The sequence below is a fragment of the Lynx canadensis genome, chromosome B2 (genome assembly GCF_007474595.2).
Source record: "Lynx canadensis isolate LIC74 chromosome B2, mLynCan4.pri.v2, whole genome shotgun sequence".
Classification (NCBI taxonomy): domain Eukaryota; kingdom Metazoa; phylum Chordata; class Mammalia; order Carnivora; family Felidae; genus Lynx; species Lynx canadensis.
In genome coordinates this window covers 49,958,832-49,980,482 of record NC_044307.1, presented here as the reverse complement: position 1 = coordinate 49,980,482, position 21,651 = coordinate 49,958,832, and the positions used below count along the sequence as shown (strand labels likewise).

Genomic DNA, 21,651 nt, shown 5'->3' with positions numbered 1-21,651 from the left:
GTCCCAAACAAATTGGGAAGCTCAATTCCACTCACCACCCTGGGATTATGACGTGAGCCAAAATCAGGAGTTGGATGCTTAACTGACTGAGCCACCCAGGTGTCCCACATAACCAATTATTTTAAATATAACCTCCCTCAAATAGATTTTTAGCCTTTTAGAGTCTGTTCCTTTTGCATACCCTGCAAAATTATAGTGTCTGCTAGTGATAGGTAAGATAAACGGGGGCTGTAAGAGAGTGTAAACCACTGATGCCTTTGGAGGTCTCCACCCTAGAGACTACTCCTAAGTGACATCATCTAGACACATAAGCCCCCTCTCCCTGTCCACAGGGACTTCCTTTGCCTTCCTCCCCTTCTGGGTGGTGGTCTCTTATTGTTTCCTCTGGAAGGTCTCATGCTGTGAGATTTTTGCACCCATGTAAATCTGTCAAAGCACCACCATATAAAGCTCCTTTTCACATTATTGCCACCTCATGGTCATGCCTTTTTTCTGCTCAACCCTGAAGTCCTTTCAGGTCGCTACACTGAGGCTTCAGACTTCATAATAGAAATGAGGTTGGATGTACAGAAGTAAGGAGGATGTGGAGCAAGAAAGAAAAAGAAAGTTAATGGAGGACTTTTGAATGAAACTGTCCTAGGATATCTAACTTAATCCTTACAACAAACCAGATGGGGTGGACTTTGTTACCATCTTCCTGATGAAAAATCTAAGACTTTGAGAGCCCACAGTGAGTCATCCAGACTCACACAGGTGGGAAAATGGCAGAGCAAGGATTTGCATGTAGGGTCAGTCTTCCCAACACCCCACAACCCCTTGTCTTTGACTTTTCTCTTTCAAATAGCTTCTTCTCCTCCTCATCTGATTGGCTGTGCAGTTCTATAGATGCCTGCTCTGTAGTTCTCAAATGTCAGCTGCTAAAGGAGCTTTAGAGATGCTTTAGCCTAAGCTGTGTCTCTGTGAGACACATGAGAGGTATGTACATTTATTTCCACTCTTGCCATTGCCTTCTCAATTTCTGGCTCTTGTTGGACTCCGTTGTCTGAAGACTGGATTTCTCCTTCCCTCTCTCTCCAGTTAATCTAATAGACTGGAAGAAAGCTTCTATCTTATCCTTTTCTTGCTTAGAAACCTTTGGAAATCTCTGCTGTCTACTAAATTAGGTAAAGACCCCTTACAATTGCTTCCTTGGTCTTTAGCCATAGACTCCCCATCAACTTGGCCTCTTCCCATAGAGTACATGACTATGTACATGCGTCTGATCTCCCAGAAAGTCACCCAATTCTCTTTCTTTCTTTCCAAGCCACTGGAGGTTTAACATTTTTTTTTTTTAACATTTATTTATTATTGAGAGAGAGAGACAGAGCATGAGAATGGGAGGGGCAGAGAGAGGGGGAGACACAGAATCCTAAGTAGGCTCCAGGCTCTGAGCTGTCAGCACAGAGCCCAGTGTAGGGCTCCAACTCACAAACTGCGAGATCATGACCTGAGCCAAAGTCAGACGTTTAACCCACTGAGCCACCCAGGGGCCCCAAGCCACTGGATGTTTAAATGAGAAAATGCTCCAAAAGACTTTGGGTAAAACTATGAAGTTTTTAGAGTTGAATTGTAAACTGCCTATTCTTTATCGCTTTCTCTGGGGATTTATTTTTCAAGTAGAATTTCAAGCACCATCTTGCCCACGAGGTCTTTCTTAATATTCAGAATGTTGCTGTCGTTTGAACAACCGCACTGCTTAATTTTTACCTCTTGTGTGTCATGTCTTGTACTGAAGCTATTTTGGCACCATTGTGCCATCTTTGAGGTTTCTTTCAAGGCAGGGTCTGTGTTTAACTTTTTTTTGTGCCCTTTGTGGCATCTCCTTCTTGGTACTCAATAAATATTTAAGGTAAAAGGAATTGAATTGAAGTGTTCATAGCATATATGACATTTTAGTGAAATTGATAATTAAATTAAAAAGGTATCGAAATATAAGAGAAGACTGGACTTAGGCCTTGATATTTCCCTTAAGTAGCTATCAGACATTGGCTGCCAAACCTTAGTTTCGTCAAAAGTGAAATGCCATTTCTACTACCTGCTCTGTGTATGTCATGAGGATAGCGTGAGGGTGAAATGAGACGGTGTGTGTGAAAGTGGTCTGTGCACGCTGTGGTACCGTACTCCTATACAACAATTTTAAGTGGTTCAATACACGCAGACATCGAGCTTTGTACTTGTATCAGCAGGAAAGTGCAAGTTAAAGAAAGGGCTTTGCGGTGCTGTGTGCTGGTTGTGAAGACCATCAGCTCCCCAAACTACTTCTTGATTTATTTTTGCCCTTGATTTACATTTCTATGGTGTTAAATTAGTGCCTCTTGAGTACAAATGTCCTGGCAACTGGGATGATAGGTGGTGGTTCTATTATGATAAGAGTTGTTAGAAGTTTTATGACAAGAGTTGTTAGAAGTGAGATTGGTATTGAAATGCTTGTTTGGAGTGTTATACACAGGACCGATCATGCATTTAATCCTGAAAGATAGGTTTAAAATCCAAGAAGTGGTTGAGGCCACAAATTCGCATCACAGAGGCTAATGCATTGTTTTTAACACAGGAGGTGAGACCCTCTTCATTGGAATGGCACTTCTGGTGAACTACACAGATTTGGATGTGGAAGTCTGCATCCAAGACACCGTGGCTCTGGTTCATGTACAAATGGCTCGGGGTCTGGAGGTGGTGCTGCCCCCTCTGCCTGTCAGTCTCCACAGAATCTCAGTCTCCATCAATGGGGTCAGCATTCGCTCACAAGGGTGAGGTGCACACTTACCATTAATTTTAGGTCTTTTTGCTGGTCTAGTTTCAGTTGAGGAATTCTAGTTTTGAGTTAGATCTTCACTTTTTCCCCTACTTCTGAAGTTAGGGTATAAACACATGAGAATCATGCAATTTGAAGAAATCTTGGAGACCCTAAAGGATGATTCACTCCCAAGACCAATCCAAGGGAAATGTTTGACTTAATAGTTGGGGAACAGAGAACTTTCAGGAACTAAGATGTTATGGCTTTTGGTGAAGGTGGGGGTGGGGTGAGCATCTCTATGTGTTGGAATATTCTGTGCTTTAGTTTGAGTCTGTGATTAAATAAGACCTTCAATAAGTTTGTGTCTGGGGCTTTGAATAAATGGCTTATAGTTATTGCCAAAGCCATGCTCAGATTGCCTTTGCCTTTAAGTCCCTCAGCCCAGTATTTCTCCAGAAGTTGCCTCCCCGCATTCCAGAAAGTTGGCTAACCTGTATGGGCTGATGCCACCACATGATACAGGCCAAGGAAGATGTCCCACACAACATTTTTCCCCCACTGTGTCCTTTCTTCTCTGTGACAGTTCCATTGACAGTTGTCTCCCTCACTGCTTCATATCTGTTCTTCCCCTCCGTTTCTCTCTTTCTAAAACAGTTATTTCATATCAATTTCCCCATTCTCTGCAGGGTTGATCTTCACATCCAGTACAATACAGAAGTTTTCAGCATGGAGCCTTGCTGTGGTTCTCTTCTGGGTGAGTGATTCTTGTATCATTGATTCAGCAGGTGTACTCACTGGATATTCAGGTTTTGTTCCTGGATTTGAACCGATGAGACCAGTAATCGGGCAGCAGGGAGAGGGGCTTTCCTTGTGCTCTGGGAACTGAGTGGTGCACTTACAAGGGTGTGAAAACTTGGTGATTCTTTAGCCCAGTGAGCTCAGGAAAATAAATAATTTTCATGGAAAGAAGATGTGCCTGGTTTTGTTTTTCTAGGGGAAAGAGGCTGAAGCATCAAATGGGTAGCGTACCTCTAGAGGATATTAGAAAAACAAGGGAAGAACATTTTACTTTAGCCTTTTATATACTGCATGTGTAAGGAGAGGAGGAAGGAGTCTGGTGGCTTCACTTTCCTCTAGGGATTCAGGTGAAGGACCCAGCGGTGGTTAGAAGCACAAGCCAATATGGGAGATGTGAGGAGAAGACAGAAATCGAGAAAACTATTCATTTTTAGAAAAAAAAAATTAAAATCTATATATTTGCATGTGACTAAATCATTGTGATAGTGTATGAAATAACACTTGCTCCTTATTGAGTATAATCCTTTAAAAAATTTTTTTTAAGTGTTTGATTTATTTTTGAGGCAGAGAGAGACAGAGCATGAGCAGGGGAGGGGCAGAGGGAGAGGGAGACACAGAATCTGAAGTAGGCTCCAGGCTCTGAGCTGTCAGCACAGAGCCCCACGCGGGGCTCGAACTCACAGACTGTGAGATCATGACCTGAGCTGAAGTCGGACGCTCAACTGACTGAACCACCCAGGCACCCCTAGTAAATCCTTTTTAAAGCTGCTTGCCTCGGGGCACCTGGTGGCTCAGTCGGTTGAGCCTCTGACTTTGGCTCAGGTCATGATCTTGCAGTTCGTGAGGGCGAGCCCCGTGTCGGGGTCTGTGCTGCCAGTTTAGAGCCTGGAATATGCTTCGGATTCTGTGTCTCCCTCCCTCTCTGCCCCTCCCCTGCTCATGCTCTGTCTCTCTGTAAAATAAACATAAAAAAAGCTGCTTGCCTGTGCCACAGGTTTAGGTATGAGGTACCTTGCTCTAATCCTGAAGATGGGGCTTGATCATCCCTCAACTAGACAGAGAAAGTCTAGGAATACAGCAACAGGATTATGAGCATGTTTCAATATTTCAGTGTCCCTTGATATGTTTCAACACACAGACATATACCTACATAATATATGGACTATGGGAATATATACTCTGCATAATAACATATAGAATAATCTGGGACAGTATGTGAGATCACATAGCAAATGACAAGAAGTCCAGGGAATTTGATTTTACATTATTGTATATGTTATATATGTACATATATTCTCTCTACAAAATATATTAGAACATTAGGGACTAACATGTCTGATAACATAGCAGATGACAAGAACACTTCAAGAAATTAGATTTTTCATTAGTGTAAAAGTTGATAGAAGTGGCTTCTAGGGTTTATAAATACATATGAAATTTTTTTGCCTTAAATATTATAAACATTCTTCACCTGTATAACAATTTATATTGTTTTACTATTATGTGAATTTCAGCCCATCTAACTCCTGCCAAAATGACAAATTTAATGTTGATGGGGTAAAGCAAAATAGCTGAGGTTTCCCTAAAACCCCACCTTCCACTTAATTGTGCTGTGGTTAGACAGATGCTGTGAGTTCCTAGTTCTGAATATCAGGTTTTAAGTTTTGTTTTCGATGTTCATGCTTTAGGTGGAACCATCCTCAGCATCTCGGGAATAGGGTTCAGCAGGGACCCAGCTTTGGTTTGGGTGCTTGTGGGTAATCGGTCCTGTGACATCGTGAACTCTACAGAGTCCGTCATCTGGTGTGAGACCCCACCCGCTACCCTGCTGCCTGATGCAGGCGTTCCTGCCCTGCCAGCCCCCGTGGAGGTCTGGGCTGGCAATGTGTCCTTTGCCCAAGGACCTTCACCAAGCCTGGTGGGGAAGGGCTTTACCTTCATGTATGAAGCAGGAGCAACACCAGTGGTCACTGCCATGAGAGGAGAAATCACGAATAGCAGCCTGAGGCTCTATGTGGAGGGAAATAACCTGTCCAACTCAGTGATCCTTCTGGGGGTCTTGAACTGTGATCTTGAGACACAGTTTTTAAGGAACAACATGAGCCTGTCTGGGTGCTCTTTTCCTCTTCACCATTTGGAGGCCTGCATCTATCCTTTCCAAGTTCGTCAAAAGCAGATGGGGTTTGCTAACGTGTCTGCAGTGCCCCAGCAATTTGTGATGACACCTCGGATAACAGCTATCTGGCCAACACATGGGTCTGCCTGTGGCGGGACAATACTCACAGTGAGGGGACTAGCTCTCAAGTCTAGGAATAGGTCAGTTCATGTTGACCTTTCAGGGCCTTTTACTTGTGTGATTTTGAGCTTGTGGGACCAGACAGTCCTGTGCCAGATTAACAGACTGGGCGACCCCTTGCCTGATGCTTCCTTCACCCTGAACATCACAGTCCTGGTCAATGGGCTACCCAGTGAGTGTCAGGGCAATTGCACTTTTTTCTTTCAGGAAGAGACAACTCCCATTGTGGATGCCTTGACCACTAACATCAGTGGGTCTCTGACCATGGTGCTGATTAGGGGTCAGAAGTTGGGCATCACAGCAGATGAACCAATGGTGTTTGTGGATAATCACCTTCCCTGCATTGTAACTTTCTTTAATGCAAGCCATGTTTCATGCTGCATAAGTGACTTGACCCCAGGACTCCACTATGTATCCGTTGTTCATACAAGAAATGGATATGCTTGTTTTGGTAATGTTTCCAGACACTTCTACATTTTGCCTCAAGTGTTTCATTATTTCCCCAAGAATTTCAGCATACATGGTGGAAGCCTCTTGACCATGAAGGGCACAGCTCTGAGAGGAGAGAACAGCACACTAGTCTACATTGGTCAGCAGGCCTGCCTGACAGTGAGCATCAGCACCAAGCTCATCCAGTGTGTTGTTCCTGCGGGAAATGGCTCTGTTGCCCTGGTCATAGAGGTAGATGGACTTTCATACCAGATGGGAGTCATTGGTTACAGCAATGCCTTCACCCCAGAATTGCTCTCTATGTCTCAGGCTGATGACATCTTAACCTTTCTGGTGGCCCAGATCTCAGGAGCAGCAAATGTTGACATTTTTATTGGGATGTCACCCTGTGTGGGTGTCTCTGGCAACCGCACGGTTCTCCAGTGTGTGGTCACATCCCTTCCTGCTGGGAAGTACCCAGTCAGAGGTTACGACCGCTCAAGAGGGTGGGCCTCATCTGTCCTGGTGTTCACATCTACAGTCACTATTTTGGCAGTAACTGAGAACTTTGGTAAGTCAAACAAATAAGACAGATCTCCTTCTTTATGTAAGTGAATTAATAGCTATGGTTACTACTCTAAAATATAGGAAATCAACCTCAATCTGAATGACAGAAGGAGAGAGAAACCCAGTTGGCCTCTTATAGTCCTGGTTTCCTCCTTAAAACTTGTCTTTGTCACACTCCCTGTATGAGGCTTTGTTTTTTTTATCAAGGAATTTGTGCATATTCTTTAAGTGTGATTGTATTTTAATTTGATTCATTACCCTGATTTAATTTGTATCTTAATACCATTTGTAGGAGCTCAAAATTTGGTCAAGTAAGTAGAACATAGATGCCTTCACCTATTTTTAGCCATATATGCCAATTCGAATTAAACTTCTTAAGTATCATTAATTTTTGTCACCTTGTAATATTTCACAGATTAATTCATACTCCAGCAGTAATAGTCCAGTTTCACACTATGGTTGCATTGGTTCAACTGTTTTTTCCTTTTAGATATGTATACTGAAATTTGCCTTGCCTTTTCTTCCATTGATGGTTTCGGTTTCTGTTCACGTAAAGCCTTTTTGCAGTTGAGATAGCTTAAATTTGACTATGATGCACAAAATACAGAGGAAATGATGGGAGCTGAATCTTACACTGATGAAGTGCTTGCTAAGCCAATTGTTAGAACAAATTTGTCTGGGCTCAGCTGGGCAGAATGCTATAGGGATTGGGATTTTGGTCCCATGTCTGTAGTAATTTAGCTGAGTACCTTTTCTAAGCCTCAGCTTCCTCATCAGATAAAGGGGTTTAGGCTGGTTGCTCCCTAGTTCCCCTTTCTTCTAAGATTCCACAATTAAAAAATTTTTTTTTAATGTTTATTTATTTTTGAGACAGAGACAGAATGTGAATGGGTTCACGCAGAGAGAGAGAGGCACAGAATCTGAAGTAGGCTTCAGGCTCTGAGCTGTCAGCGCAGATCCTGACACGGGTCTCGAACTCACAAGCTGTGAGATCATGACCTGAGCTGAAGTGGGACACTCAACTGACTGAGCTACCCAGATGCCCCTAACATTCCACGATTTTTATGATGTGAGAGCAGGGCTGTGAAATGTACCCTAAGCAAAGTCTTATTCTCGGGTTTGTCAGGTGCCTGTGAGCATCTTGACATGAGGACAGTGGCCCCTGGAACTCTATCTCCTTGTGGACTAGAGGTTGCCACATGTCTGAGAGTCCAGCTGACATTTACCTTAATTGGTTCTCATACTGACACAAAACATGGTGTTTGTTAACAACTGTCATACTTTTACCCATCTGAAATAGGTGCCATCATACAGTGCTGGCAAGAGGGTAAACTGCTACAATCTTATTTTGGAGAGAAATTTGGTAATATCCATCAAATCTAAAACCTTCTTTTCCTTTGACCTAGAAATCCCCCTTCTAACAGTTTGCCCGTTTTATTCAAGTTAATGTACGGTTCATCAGCATTATTACTTGTCACAGGAGAGGAGAAATAAGGAAAGTGTCAATCAGTGGGAAAATTGCTAAATAAATTGTGGCACAATCATATAATGGAACTGTAAGTAGTGTATTTACATATACACATGGAAAATTGTATATGCTATATCTTTAAAAAAACAAATTCTTCTTGTAGAAGAATATGGATAGAAAGATTTCTCTGCATAAAAATACATATGCTTAAATTCTGGAATGATTAATGAGAAAACAAACATGGCTCCCTCTGGGGAGTGAGCCTAGGGGGTTTAGGGGAACTTTTACTTTAATTGTATAGTCTTGTGTATAAAAAATTTTAAGAATGATAAATAAACATTACTTTTCTATATAAAAAGTTATTACATTTTTATAGGTTGTTGAATATGATTAGAATCTGACAGAAGACGGACTTCAGGCTCTGGAGAACAGAGCTTAGTGGCAAGACACTAAATTCTGTATCAGGAGCTTAAAGCCACTTGTGTGGATTCTGGAGGGCGTAAAAGGAATGATGGGCAGCAAGAAAGCATGGATTTGAATTTTGAGTTAACTAAAGAAAGAGAAATTTGCCTCTGTGATCATGAACTTCTATTTTGTTTTGAAGGCTGCCTGGGTGGAAGCCTTGTGCATGTGTTTGGAGCAGGATTTTCTCCAGGGAACATCTCAGCTGCTGTGTGTGGTGCTCCCTGCCAAGTCTTGGCTAATGCTACGGTGTCAGCCTTTAGCTGCTTGGTTCTGCCCCTGGATGGTCAGTAACAACACCACATATTTTTTTTAAAGAGTGTATATAGAAATGATATTCTTTGGTTGACTCCATTTCTGTAACTAATGCTGTCTTGATCCCTAAGTTTTCTGTGTGTTCCTGTGAAGAGGATTTCTCTACACCCCATGTAAAAGGTTAGATGGGACTGCCTATTAAAATGGTTCACAGTAACTTTTATCCTATTAATGGCAATGGAAAATTGATCACCTATGTTCTCAATTGCAGTCATACGACAGTGGGGGAAGTAATTCTGAGTTCTGAATATTAGTTTCACTGACAGCCTTAGGCATCATAGAGAAAACAATGTTTTGGTCTTGTTCTGAGATGGGATTGCTGAAAACATCTGCTTACTTGAGGTACTAGTATAGGGATTAGATAAGTAGGCTGGATAGCTCTTGCATATTTGCCTGGTGTGCTCAGTTCTTGAATTTTTATTATAAGCAAAAGAGCCAACATTAGCATCATTTTCTTATTCTGTAATGCCCAGGTATTTATTCAGTAGAACACCATGATCTCTCACTGCTTAAAGCTTCATAGCCATCAAGTGAATTGTGGTATAGGAAGCTGTGTCTTTGTTAGAAATAAAGGTGTAAAGCTTTGATAGTCCCATCATGTGCCATTACAACACATGGTGATTACCCACTGAGCTTTAGAAGAAAAAATCGAAGGGAAGAAATTGTCATCATCAGTATAGGACCTGCTTAGCCAGGTGATTAACTTGTTTGTATAATCATAAATCTTGTACTTGTGCACTTAGAAACCATTTGCATACATGCTTTCTGAATAGTGCTTTAAGTTATATTCCTAACTTATGTGTCTGCAACTTGAATGTGGGTGAAGGATTTACAAAGTGATCAAGGCATCACTGTATCTGAGCGTGGACAAAAACTCCTTGATGGGTAATTGATGATGGCAGTTTACATTAGATTATCTCAGTCAAGAAGAGGATGGAGAGCGAGAAAAGGAGGAGTTATGATCCTTGATTAAAATACAAACTAGGAATTGAGTTCCCTATCATCATATATATAAGAGCACTTGGGATTCCACACTGGAAAACTTAAGATACACTGGCAGGTACCTCAGTGGCTCAGTCAGCTGTGCGACTGACTCTTGATTTTGGCTCAGGCCATTATCTTGTGGTTCATGGGATGGAGCCCCTCATCAGGGTCTGCACTGACAAGTGTGGAACCTTCTTGGGATTCACTCTTTCTCTGCCTCTTCCCCACTTGCATGTCCCCACGTGCTTCTCTCTCAAAAATAAATACACAGTAAAAAAAAGACATAGTAGATTTAAGCTTAAGACATTGCCTGTTTAATTCTCTACTTCCAGCATTAGACCCGTGCTGGAACAGTGCATGTGCAAAGTTAATGCTTGATGAAAGAATAAATGAAGGAATTGGGAAATGGTGGAAACAGAAAACCATGACTCCATATTTCTAGGTTACAATATTTAATTAATACAGCTACAGTCTTTTAAAAAGGCTTTCATACACAGCTTAAATTAATTTACTTTTAAAAAGTCCTTGGTATTATGTCAAGACAATTCATTTGGAAATACAAAATAAATATCACTGAAGTTTCTGGGTTAGATAAATTGTGGTATTGGAAGTTTGATAACTTATAGAAGAAGAAGGAATAGGAACTCTGTTATATTTTAAAAGTTTTGATTACATTTTAGGAAAGGACTTCTCAAAATTCCTTTTTTTTTTTTTAAAGAAGGGAAACAGGAATTGGAATCTGTAACTCTGACATTTGCCACTAGGTGTCACCAAACACTCACTGATTGTGCCAGAACTGCCATTGACTCTAGGGAAATGGATAATTGGAGTTATTTTCTTCTTTCATAAAGAAAGAAAAAGTCTTTTTAAAGACTTTTAATTACAGTGTCTAAAAATGGAGAGGAACTGAGGAATCCAACTCTGTTGGTTTCTTAAGATCCAGGATGGTACTCAAGGATTCTATCAACATCCTGAGTCATATAAAACAATTTGAGTACATTTTTGTGTATTTTTTTTTTTTTTTCTAGCAAGTAGGTCTATTATGGACATTGAATGATTCCAGAAAATGTGCCTCACAAATTGTTAAGAACTATTAGTAATTCCCTTACTTTCAGATAGGATTGCATATAACCAGTTTAGTTAAGAATCTTGGTAGAGCGTGAGACTCTTGATCTCTGGGTTGGGAGTTCGAGCCTCATGTTGGGTGTAGAGATTACTTAAAAATAAAAACTTTAAACAACAACAACAAAAAGAATCTGTTATATTTTAAAAGGTTTTTTAAGAGGACTGTTTCACCACAGCAACGTTTATATGTGTTTCTCCATTGCTGTTGTCAGAGCAATCCATCCTTTTATTTAACCAATGCACCCCTGTGCTCTTTTTTTTCAAACTTAATCAGCTGGCATCCCTTCAGAATGCTGCATAATCTCAGACCTTCTAATCCAGTGGTTCTCAAAGACATGAGAATTGCGTTATTACTATTGGGACTATATTATTATTAATGTTGCTGGAGCAGTTAGAAATGCAAATTTTGGGGCCACCCAATGAATCAGAAACTTTCCAACAAGTAAAGCCCTCTCTGAATTCCTACCTTTTTTCATAATTAGAAGCGTCAAACTAGGTAGCCCCTCTGTGTAAGCAAGTTCTGGCTCTATTGGGTAGCATCATGAGATGCCCATGTATAATCCGGCACCGTATTTGTTTTTAAAATTGCACCGCTGTCTTGCTGGTTTATAATCTTACTGTTGCCTACAATTATTCCAAGGCGATTTTTTTTCCTTCTTTCTGACATGGTTGTGCACAGCTGGATGTTCCTCATCTTATATTTACATGAGTTTTATTTTTTCTTTTGTGGTTACTGCCTTACTATTTTCATTCTTTTTTTTTGTTTATTTCTATAATTTCTCTAATTTACTAAGGTCACTTTGAATTCCGACCCATGCTCTGGATTTTATTTCTTAGTGTGATTTTGCACACTAAAGTCATTCCAGTTTGTGGCTAACAGCCTAGAACTCAAACTTTCCTAATTATTGTTTTGCTTGCTAACGTGTTTGCTTTCATGAGTGGGGCAGGGGCGGTGAAGGTGGGGCTCTGAGGAAATGCTTTTTGCTGCCTTTGGTGTCCTCTCTGTTTTACCTTTCTTCCTCAATCACACTTCTAACAAAAGATGAATTTTACTTTTGCATATGATGGGTGGCTAAAACATCTCATTCAGTGAAACTAATACTTTGTATTTTTTTTAAAAGCTCAGCAAGATCTTTGATGCACCTCTTTCTTGCATGTATACCTTGAATTATATGGCATGACTTATTCATGGAAACTCTAATTTTTCCATGAGGCATGACCAGCTAAAGTTATTAATGTCACTTAATCCACCTTGTCAATTTGCATCCACCTAATCACCCATAATGAGTTCATTATTTTATAGGTGTTGAGCCTATGTTTGCCCAAAGGCTTACTAACTGGAAAGTTCTGATGTTTTATCCACCCATAGGAGAGTCCTACTGTCAGCTGGTTTAATTGCTGTAATTAATTCCAGACACACAGAGAACCTACTATGTTTCAGGTGCTTTGGAATGTACCAGCAACCCTAATAATATTAGCATGTGATCGAACAACTACAAACATTCTTACATCTGCTTATCTCATGTACCCCTTGCTAGATGCAGCACTGTGAGATAGGCAGGGCAGCTGGGTTCAAGCCCATGGTCCCTGGTAATATTTGTTGCATACTTGCATTGGGGGTTCGCTGCAGAAGAAAGCTAGAGAGATTATTCTTTTTTTTTTCTTTTTCACTTTATTAAGGTTTTCAAATATAGCTGCTCCAAAACCATCTTATGTAGAGACTTGTTTATTTTCCTCTTTAAGATTATTGCTGGTCTACCTTGTTGATGCTTTTTACGTTGTATCTCATTACTAAGAGAGAAATAGCTTAAGGGTCACAGGGCTTCAAAGAATTGCTTTTCTTCTTTATAAAACGTGAATAGTCAAAATTAGGTAAAAATCAAGAGTTTCTGTTATCAAGAGATCCCATCATGAGAATGAAAAAGCTAGCCATAGATCTGGAGAAGGTATTAGTAACCATAGAACCTTCTAGGATTAGTACCCAAAATACATAAAGAACACAAACCAATATGAAAAAGACAAACATTCTAGTATTAAAAAAGGGCAAATGACAGAAATAGGAATTTCACAGAAGAGGAAATTGGAATTCTTACTGAACATATAAAAACTTTTTTGACTTAAAAAGTAATGATGCAAATGCAAATTAACATAGTAATGAGATGTCATTGTATTTGTACTGGACTGGCCAAAATTAAGAGTCTGATAGTCCCAAGTGCTGGTAATTATGTGGAGTAATGGAAACTCACTAATAAAGCTGGTAGGAATATAAAATGGCACAGGCACTTTGAAAACAATATAGCACTGTCTTGTAAAATTGAACTTGTACCTGCTCAATGAACAAGCAGTTTTCTTTAAGGCATATAACCTAGAGGAAAATTAGTATGTGTTTGTAGTAGCAAAGCTGGGAAATACCCAAAAATCCATTGGTAGGAGAATAATATACTGTAGTACTTCCACACAATGCCATATAAAACAGTAGTGAAAATGTATGCTCAAGTTTCACGTGATAATATGGAACTTGATAAATCTTAGAAATGTAATATTGAGTGGAAAAAAGCAGGTGCAAAAACATATGTCATGTATTCTATTGTATAAAATTCAAAAACAAAACAATCATTTAGGAAAACAAACCCATGTGAGAAAGCGATTTAAAAAATGCAAATGGCTGTTTCTTTTTTTTTTTTTAAATTTTTTTTTTCAATGTTTATTTATTTTTGGGACAGAGAGAGACAGAGCATGAACGGGGGAGGGGCAGAGAGAGAGGGAGACACAGAATCAGAAACAGGCTCCAGGCTCTGAGCCATCAGCCCAGAGCCTGACGCGGGGCTCGAACTCACGGACCGCGAGATCGTGACCTGGCTGAAGTCGGATGCTTAACCGACTGCGCCACCCAGGCGCCCCACAAATGGCTGTTTCTGAGAACGAGGAGGAAGATGATGGTCTTGATGGAGAGACACAGATTAAAGAGTATCACAACTGTTTTCGTATCACAACTGTATCTTGTTTTATCACACAAGAAAACTCATAGGAGTTTTTCTTATGATTCATAATTTACAAAAGTGTTGCTTGTATTCTTCTGTATGTATTTTGTACATGTAGTGCATTAAAAAAATTTTTTTAATGTTAATTTTTGAGAGAGACAGAGCATGAGTAGGGGAGGGGCAGAGAGAAAGGGAGACACAGAATTTGAAGCATGCTCCAGGCTTTGAGCTATCAGCATTGAGCCTGACACAGGACTTGAACTCAACAATGTATGAGATCATGACCTAAGCCAATGTCAGTCACTTAACCAACCGAGCCACCCAGGTGCCCCCAAATAGTGCATTTTTAAGAAATGTAAACTGATAATTTTCATATTGGTCAAGGGACAACACATGAAGTGCATTCATGTGATAGTGTGAGGCCTTCTGATCTTTTTGTGGTTTTTACCTAACGTAATGGTGTTTCCTGCAGTGTCCTTGGCTTTCCTGTGTGGCCTGAAGCATGAGGAAGAGAGCTGTGAAGCCTCCAGCTGCACCTATGTGCAGTGTGATTTGACTGTCACCGTGGGGACAGAGAGACTGCCCCAATCATGGCCTTACCTGTACGTTTGTGAAGAAGGTCCCCAATGCCTCTTGGCACCAGATCATTGGACAGAGTCAACGTTTCCATGGTTCTCAGGCCTCTTCATCAGGTAACCCTGTTCTCTCCCTCACTGACCTTCTCCACAGATGCATGGCCAATGGACAGATGGAACCATCAGGAGCTGCAGGCTGGGTGGACATGGCCTCAGGGGCCTACCACTCTTGTTAGAGGGACCATTCCATTGTGGATTCCAGCCAGCCTGCATATCAAAGCATCTCCTGTCTTTTCAAGTGTTCCAGAGAACATCTGAAAAATCTGCCCAGTAAACAGCTCGCTTTGTTCTTGCTCAGATTTTAATATTTATCTTCCGATCCAAAGCAACATCTGGTGAATGCCAATGGGGAAAAAGATTAGACATTATGAAAAACAGAAGGCTCTTTTCCCCTTTCCTTTTTCTTTTCTTTCCAAACAGATTCACAAGTATGAAAAAAAAGTCATAGAGAAATCCAGCAGATTGCACAATGTTTATTCAAAAGAAGGGGGGATGTGCAGGCAGAATTACTGTAGACCTAGGATTTAGAAGCCATAAGCTTATAAAGAATTTTTGAACTTAGAAAATAAACAAATAGCACCACTTTCCAGGTAAAAACCCCTTTTCTAAACAAATTGAAGGAAAATGTGTTATCATGTTGGTGACTCAGGACGGCCTAATTTCCACTAGCAATTCTTTTCTCATGCAGCATGTAATTTCAGCACTGAATATCACCCTGCACTCTTCTTGATTTCTTGTCTAGATAGAGTGCTTATACCTGATGTTTTAATGAAGGCCTATTTGCCCATTCAAAAATAAAACTCAATAAGATTGATATCCCAGAATGAAAGAGATAACGAGTCCTTTTCATGGCAGGCTGACTTTTTGATGTCCTAAGACAGCCTGTGTTTTAGTACGAATTCATCATAGGAAGAGAGGAACCTCCTGGGCTAGTTGTTTTCCAGAAGCTGTGAAGAACCCTGTTTAGATCATACAGGAAACAATGTACTGGAGGTTGTACTCAGGCAGGACTGGATTTCAGAACTCATGAACGCTGGATACCAAGAAGCACATATCAGGTCCTGGCTCCACTGAATTTTGAATACTTCACCAAATTCCCAGGGTTCTCCTTTGAGGTTCTTCTATGTCCTTCTCTACTGCAGGAGGTCTCTGAGGGAACTGAACCTTAGATCCTATTAAAAGTTATGCTGTTTCTATTGACATTATTTGGCAATATACGCTGATAAACTTAAAATATTTCATTTGCTGTGTTTCAGTAATTTCACTTCTAGGGATTTTAAGAAAGCAGTTAGAAATATGTAATCCTTTGGAAAAACTACATTTTTTGAAGTTTTAGTTATAATAAAAAATTTGAAATGAAGTGTTTAATAATAAAGAATGAATCCAAATGCTAATATACCAAGATCCTTTAAAAATCACGACACAGAAAATTAGAGGAGGACAAATATCCTATGAATTCACTCATATGAGGACTTTAAGATACAAAACAGATGAACATAAGGGAAGGGAAACAAAAATAATATAAAAACAGGGAGGGGGACCAAAATATAAGAGACTAGTATATATAGAGAACAAACAGAGGGTTACTGGAGGGGTTGGGAGGGGGGTGGGCTAAACGGGTAAGGGGTGTTAAGGAATCTACTCCTGAAATCATTGTTGCACTATATGCTAACTAACTTGCATGTAAATTAAAAAAAAATAAATAAAAATAAAAAAAGTCATGATGCAGAATATTTAACTGGAAAGGGAGATGCTTATAATATGTTGGGAGGTAAAAGGTACAGGTCACAAAATAGTGCATCAATTTAATCTTAAAGGTGTACATATAGTATATGTGTTTATACATGCATATAACAGGTGATTAGAAAAAAGACTGGAAGGATGTAGTCTAAAATGTTGAATGCCTACCCTATGTGGTTGGAGTATTACTTACATCTATTTATTGGGTTTTTATGTTTTTTTTTAGTGAACATATACCAATTTAATAACCAGAAAACACATAACTATCAGAGGCCAGAAGGACAGAAGTAGAGTAAGAAGGAAGGAAAGTTCTCTATGTGAGCTTGGAGAAGTATTTAAGGTCTTGGAGGCCAAAGTAAGGAGTTTAGAGTTTAGGTTCTATTCTAAGGAAACAATATCTTTCCAGAGTCACACAGTCTAGCCTTGGTAGTGTCAGGACTGGAAACCAAGCCTCTGAATGACAGTGTACTTGGCCTGATGCTGTGCCTTCAGCATCAGTGATGGGAGCCTGGGCTGAAGTGAGCAGTTCAATGATATTCCAGAACCACTAGAAGCAATTTCAGGCTAACTGAGGGAGACATAAACACTGACGACGTTTTGTTGCCTGTCCTAGATAGAGTATGCAAGATTACCTGCTTACTTTGGGCTCTGATCAGACCAACTGAAAGAACCATAGATTAGGAGTCAGGAAACTTAGGTTCTAGAAATCTTTTTGCCACCATTTGGACCAAAACTGTTTATCTCATTCCCTCAAAATAAATATTTGTGTGTCTTTCTGCACATATATGTTCTGTTTGTGTGTGTGTGTGTGTGTGTGTGTGTGTGTATGTGTGTGTGTATACATATATGTGTGTGTCACACACACACTTATATTTAAATGTGCCCATTTGTACTACTTAACTGATAGAATTGTGGAAGAAAACATGGAATAATAGCTATTAGGAAACTCTGAAAATTTGTAAATGTTAGTCTATTTTATTTGAAGTTTATTTTTTGGGAGGGGGGAGGGGAAGAGAGAGAGAGAATCCCAAGCAGGCTCTGTCTTGTCAGCAAGCCTGATACAGAGCTTGAACTCATGAGCTGTGAGATCGTGACCTGAGCTGAAGTCGGATGCTTAACCGACTAGGCCACTTAAGTGCCCCAGTGGTCTATTTTTGATATCCTGGTGTCTCTGCTAATTTTGATGATGGATTTTTAATGAAAAGTAGTCTCCAGGGAGATAACCAGGGGAAAAAAAAATATATATGTGTGTGTGTGTGTGTGTGTGTGTGTGTGTGTGTGTGTATATTATCTAAAGCTTGGTTAAAAAAAAAGGTCTAAGATAATAAAAAGTGGTTTTAGGGGCACCTGGGTGGCTCAGTGGGTTGGGTGGCTGACTTTAGCTCAGGTCATGATCTTCTGGTTCATGACTTTGGGCCCTGAATTGGGCCCTGTGCTAACAGCTCGGAGCCTGAAGCCTGCTTCAGACTCTGTGTCTCTTTCTCTCTCTGCCCTTTCCCTGCTTATGCTCTCTTTCTCTCTCTCTCAAAAAAAATAAACATTAAAATAAAGTGGTTTTAACTCTTTCCGAGCAGTATGACATGATTAGGGAAGACAGTGCATGAGAGAGGAGCTGGGTGATTTACTCCATTTTATTCTAGTCTTTGCTGATGAAGATCCTGGAAAGGGCAGTAGAAGGCTCATTAGCAGGGTAGAAAACCAAGACCAAAAGAAAGGTTGTATAGGAAGTTTGTTACTCCTTTCCTTGAGTTCAAGTTTGTATTCTAGATCATTTGTGTCACTGAGTACAAATTAGTTGTTGGTAGGATTGAGAATCCACTGCTGGTAATGAAGATAAGAGTGGGGCACAGAGCAGATAGAGGAGACAGACAAACACTCTTTCCGTATAAAGGGTAAAAGGGGATTCTGGAAATTTAGACAACTAAGCTTGTGTTATCCCTGACAAAATTCTAGAATGAATTATTAATCATATGGTCTGTGAGCTTTCAGAAATAAAACTACAGATCTCCCTCGACTTAACCATGAGGTTATGACCCAATAAAGCCATTGTAAGTTGAAAATATTATAAGTTGAAAATGCATTTAATACACTTAACATACCTAGTATCATAACTTAGTCTAGTCTACCTTAAACATGCTCAGAACACTTATATTAGCCTACAGTTGGGCAAAATCGCCTAACATGAAGGCCATTTTATAATAAATTGTTGAATATCTCATGTAGTTTATTGGCTACTAAAACACGAAAAACAGAATGGTTGTATAGGGACAGGATGGCCCTAAGTGTGTTGACTGTTTACCTTCATGATATTTTGTCTGACTGGGAGCTGCTTTTGCCTGTCATCATGAGAGAGGATTGTAACACATATCTCTAGTCCAGGAAAAGATCCAAGTTCAAAATTAGAAATACAGTTTCTACTAACTGCATCTTGCTTTCATACTATCATAAAGTCAAAAAATCGTAAGTCAAATCTTTATAACTCAAGGACCGTTTGTAGCTATCTGGGTACTGATTCATAAGGAAAATGATGCGTGGCAAACCAAATTTGTTTACTTTCTGATAAATTTATAAGTGATTTCTGATGGAAATATAGAGGGAGAGTTTCTCAAACTATTCCAACATCTCCAACCCCCACCCGAGTGGCAAAAGAAAGGTTCTAGCTGCAAAGTCGAGTGGCCTAACACACTGGCTTTGAAGTCAGGTGTTTTATTTGAAAAACCCATGTGAACTTTGCATTCTATTCCATCGTGTTGCCATATTTGTTGAAATATTACATGACATTTTAATATAAAAGCTAAATTACTTTCCTGAATCTTTGAGAACAAGTGACACTTCAGGAGCAAATGCTTTATTTACCCTGTGGCTCTGTCTACCCCTTGGACGATGGCTCAGCTAAATGGATTTGGAGTTACAACTGGCTCCAGGTTCAAAATGCATTAGAACAATGGGTCCACATTAGTGAGAAGACATGTAACAATAACGAATGTCAATTCCCACATTTACATTTCAACAATAATATCACCAACACCACTAAACCAAAAACTGTAATGAGTTGCCTCTCTCAAACACTGTGTGCCAGATTCTTTACAAATCATTTTGTAGGTTGCATTTCACCCCCCTTGCTCAGCACCTCTATAAAATAGGTACCTGATAATGATAACTCCATTTTATAAACATGGGAACCAAAGCTTAGAGAGTAATGTCCTCACAGCGTCCTAGAGATGGTAAATATCAGCTGGGGGATTCATATCTAGCTGGCCTGCTTCCAAGCCTAACCTCTGCATGCTAATGCTTCTTAGGAAATCACATGAACAAATGCAACATGGTAAAATCCTCAGGTAGTTGTGGATCCGAGACTTTGAGTTTACCACCACCTTAATTTAAGCATGGAGCTACAAAACAAGCACAGTGTTGGTTGCCATGGGAGGGAGGGCTCAGATAAGCATAGACCACGGCCCTAGTGGTTAACACAAACTATGGGTGTTCAGTTCTGGGCCACATGATGTTAAAATATGGACCATCAAGAGTAAGTCCAGAGTACGGTGGGCATGGAAGTCATGACTTGGGTGAATGTGAAGCTGGGAATATTTTATCATGAAGAGTTGAAGACTAAGTAGATATGGTAGTTATCCTTTTCACTATTTCTAGCAAATTGTGGGAGAAACCATGTTGACATTGATTTGAGAAAAGAGGTTCCAGTTCGGCATGACTTATAGTTTCTCGGGCAGTGAGTGAACTTTTGCTCTTTCCATGGCCCTTCCTCGTCTTCCCTTCTTCCCATGAAGAAGACCAATCATTCTTCATGCTGATGTTTAAACAGCATCTCAAAACTTGAGAGTACTGCTCTAGGAGACAGGACACCTGAGTTCTCATCTTGGAACTGCTGTACTGCTACGTTTGGCCTTTTGTGAATCTCCTGATCTGTGTGAGTTATGTTCTTTATGCCTCTACCTACTTTACTGGCCAAAATGAGATCATACAAATGAAACTGTTGAAAAGTATAAGACATCATGCACTATTATTACTAATACTCTTTGAGTTAGTTGCAACAATGCCTAAAGCCAGGATTATTGTTGAGTAAATGTCACACCTGTTGGGGACAATAGCCTGCAATAACCGTGCTTTCACCTCCGCTACACAGCATATTTTTAGACTTTCTGCAATGCTACACTGCTGTTTTTCATTTTAAATCCAGTCTGGCTTCTCTCCTTAAAGCAAGAGGACTTTTAAAGCGAGTGGCTGGTAGTATAACTGGCACATATATCGAATCTCCTTAGTCTGGGCTGTTAAGTAAGTTTAATTAATTTACTAAGTTAATGTTCCACTGCTAGCAACAGAGCCTCATTGCCATCAGCTGGGGAGAGGGAATTGAAAGCCTAAATGAGCTCATTTTTTCACAGTTGGAATTAGGGACCAGTTAGCCAGTTGTGTGGGTTTTCCAATTTCTCCATCTGCCCTGGGGGGATTCAGGCAATTCACTCCCCCAACACTAAGTGTGAGTAAGAACAGAAAGAGGAAAGGGGAAAAGAAAAAAAAAAAAACACCTCTGCCCAACATTTGCTTCCATTTTTGGCACTGGAAGTATTGTGTGCACATTGCTTGTTAAGTTGGGTTTTGGAGAAGCTTTTGCTAATGTTCCTAATAGATTCAGAAAAGAGAAAGGCCTCAGTGAAAGATATTTACCATGTGCATTTTCATTGCAGGGTGTGCAGATAAAAGGAAAACAAATAAACAATAAAAGAATGGAAACAAAATTACGGAAATTTGCAAAATTTGACAAATGGTGGCCTGTAGTTGCCACAAGCTAATGGCTTGCAATGATTAATAAGAGTAAAAATAATTGCATTTCATTAAGATTGATGACACCCCATTTAACCTCCCCTCTCGTTTCAGCCCTAAAGTGGAAAGAGATGAAGTTCTCATCTATAATAGCTCCTGTAACATTACCATGGAAACTGAGGCAAAGATGGAGTGTGAGACGCCTAATCAGCCAATTACCGCCAAGATTACTGAGATACGGAAAAGCCGGGGCCAGAACACTCAGGTATAATCAAATCTTTTTTACAGACTGATTCAAA

General features: G+C 40.0%; 1 protein-coding gene across 1 annotated transcript in view; it reads left to right on the top strand.

Annotated features, from left to right (window-relative positions):
• The window catches only part of PKHD1 (PKHD1 ciliary IPT domain containing fibrocystin/polyductin), a 486,267-nt gene that overhangs the window by 79,916 nt on the left and 384,700 nt on the right, over positions 1-21,651 (top strand). Inside the window, 6 exon segments of the mRNA XM_030315703.1 lie at positions 2,591-2,786; positions 3,460-3,527; positions 5,260-6,867; positions 8,936-9,079; positions 14,671-14,890; positions 21,467-21,617. Of these exon segments, the coding sequence (XP_030171563.1) occupies positions 2,591-2,786; positions 3,460-3,527; positions 5,260-6,867; positions 8,936-9,079; positions 14,671-14,890; positions 21,467-21,617 (2,387 nt within the window).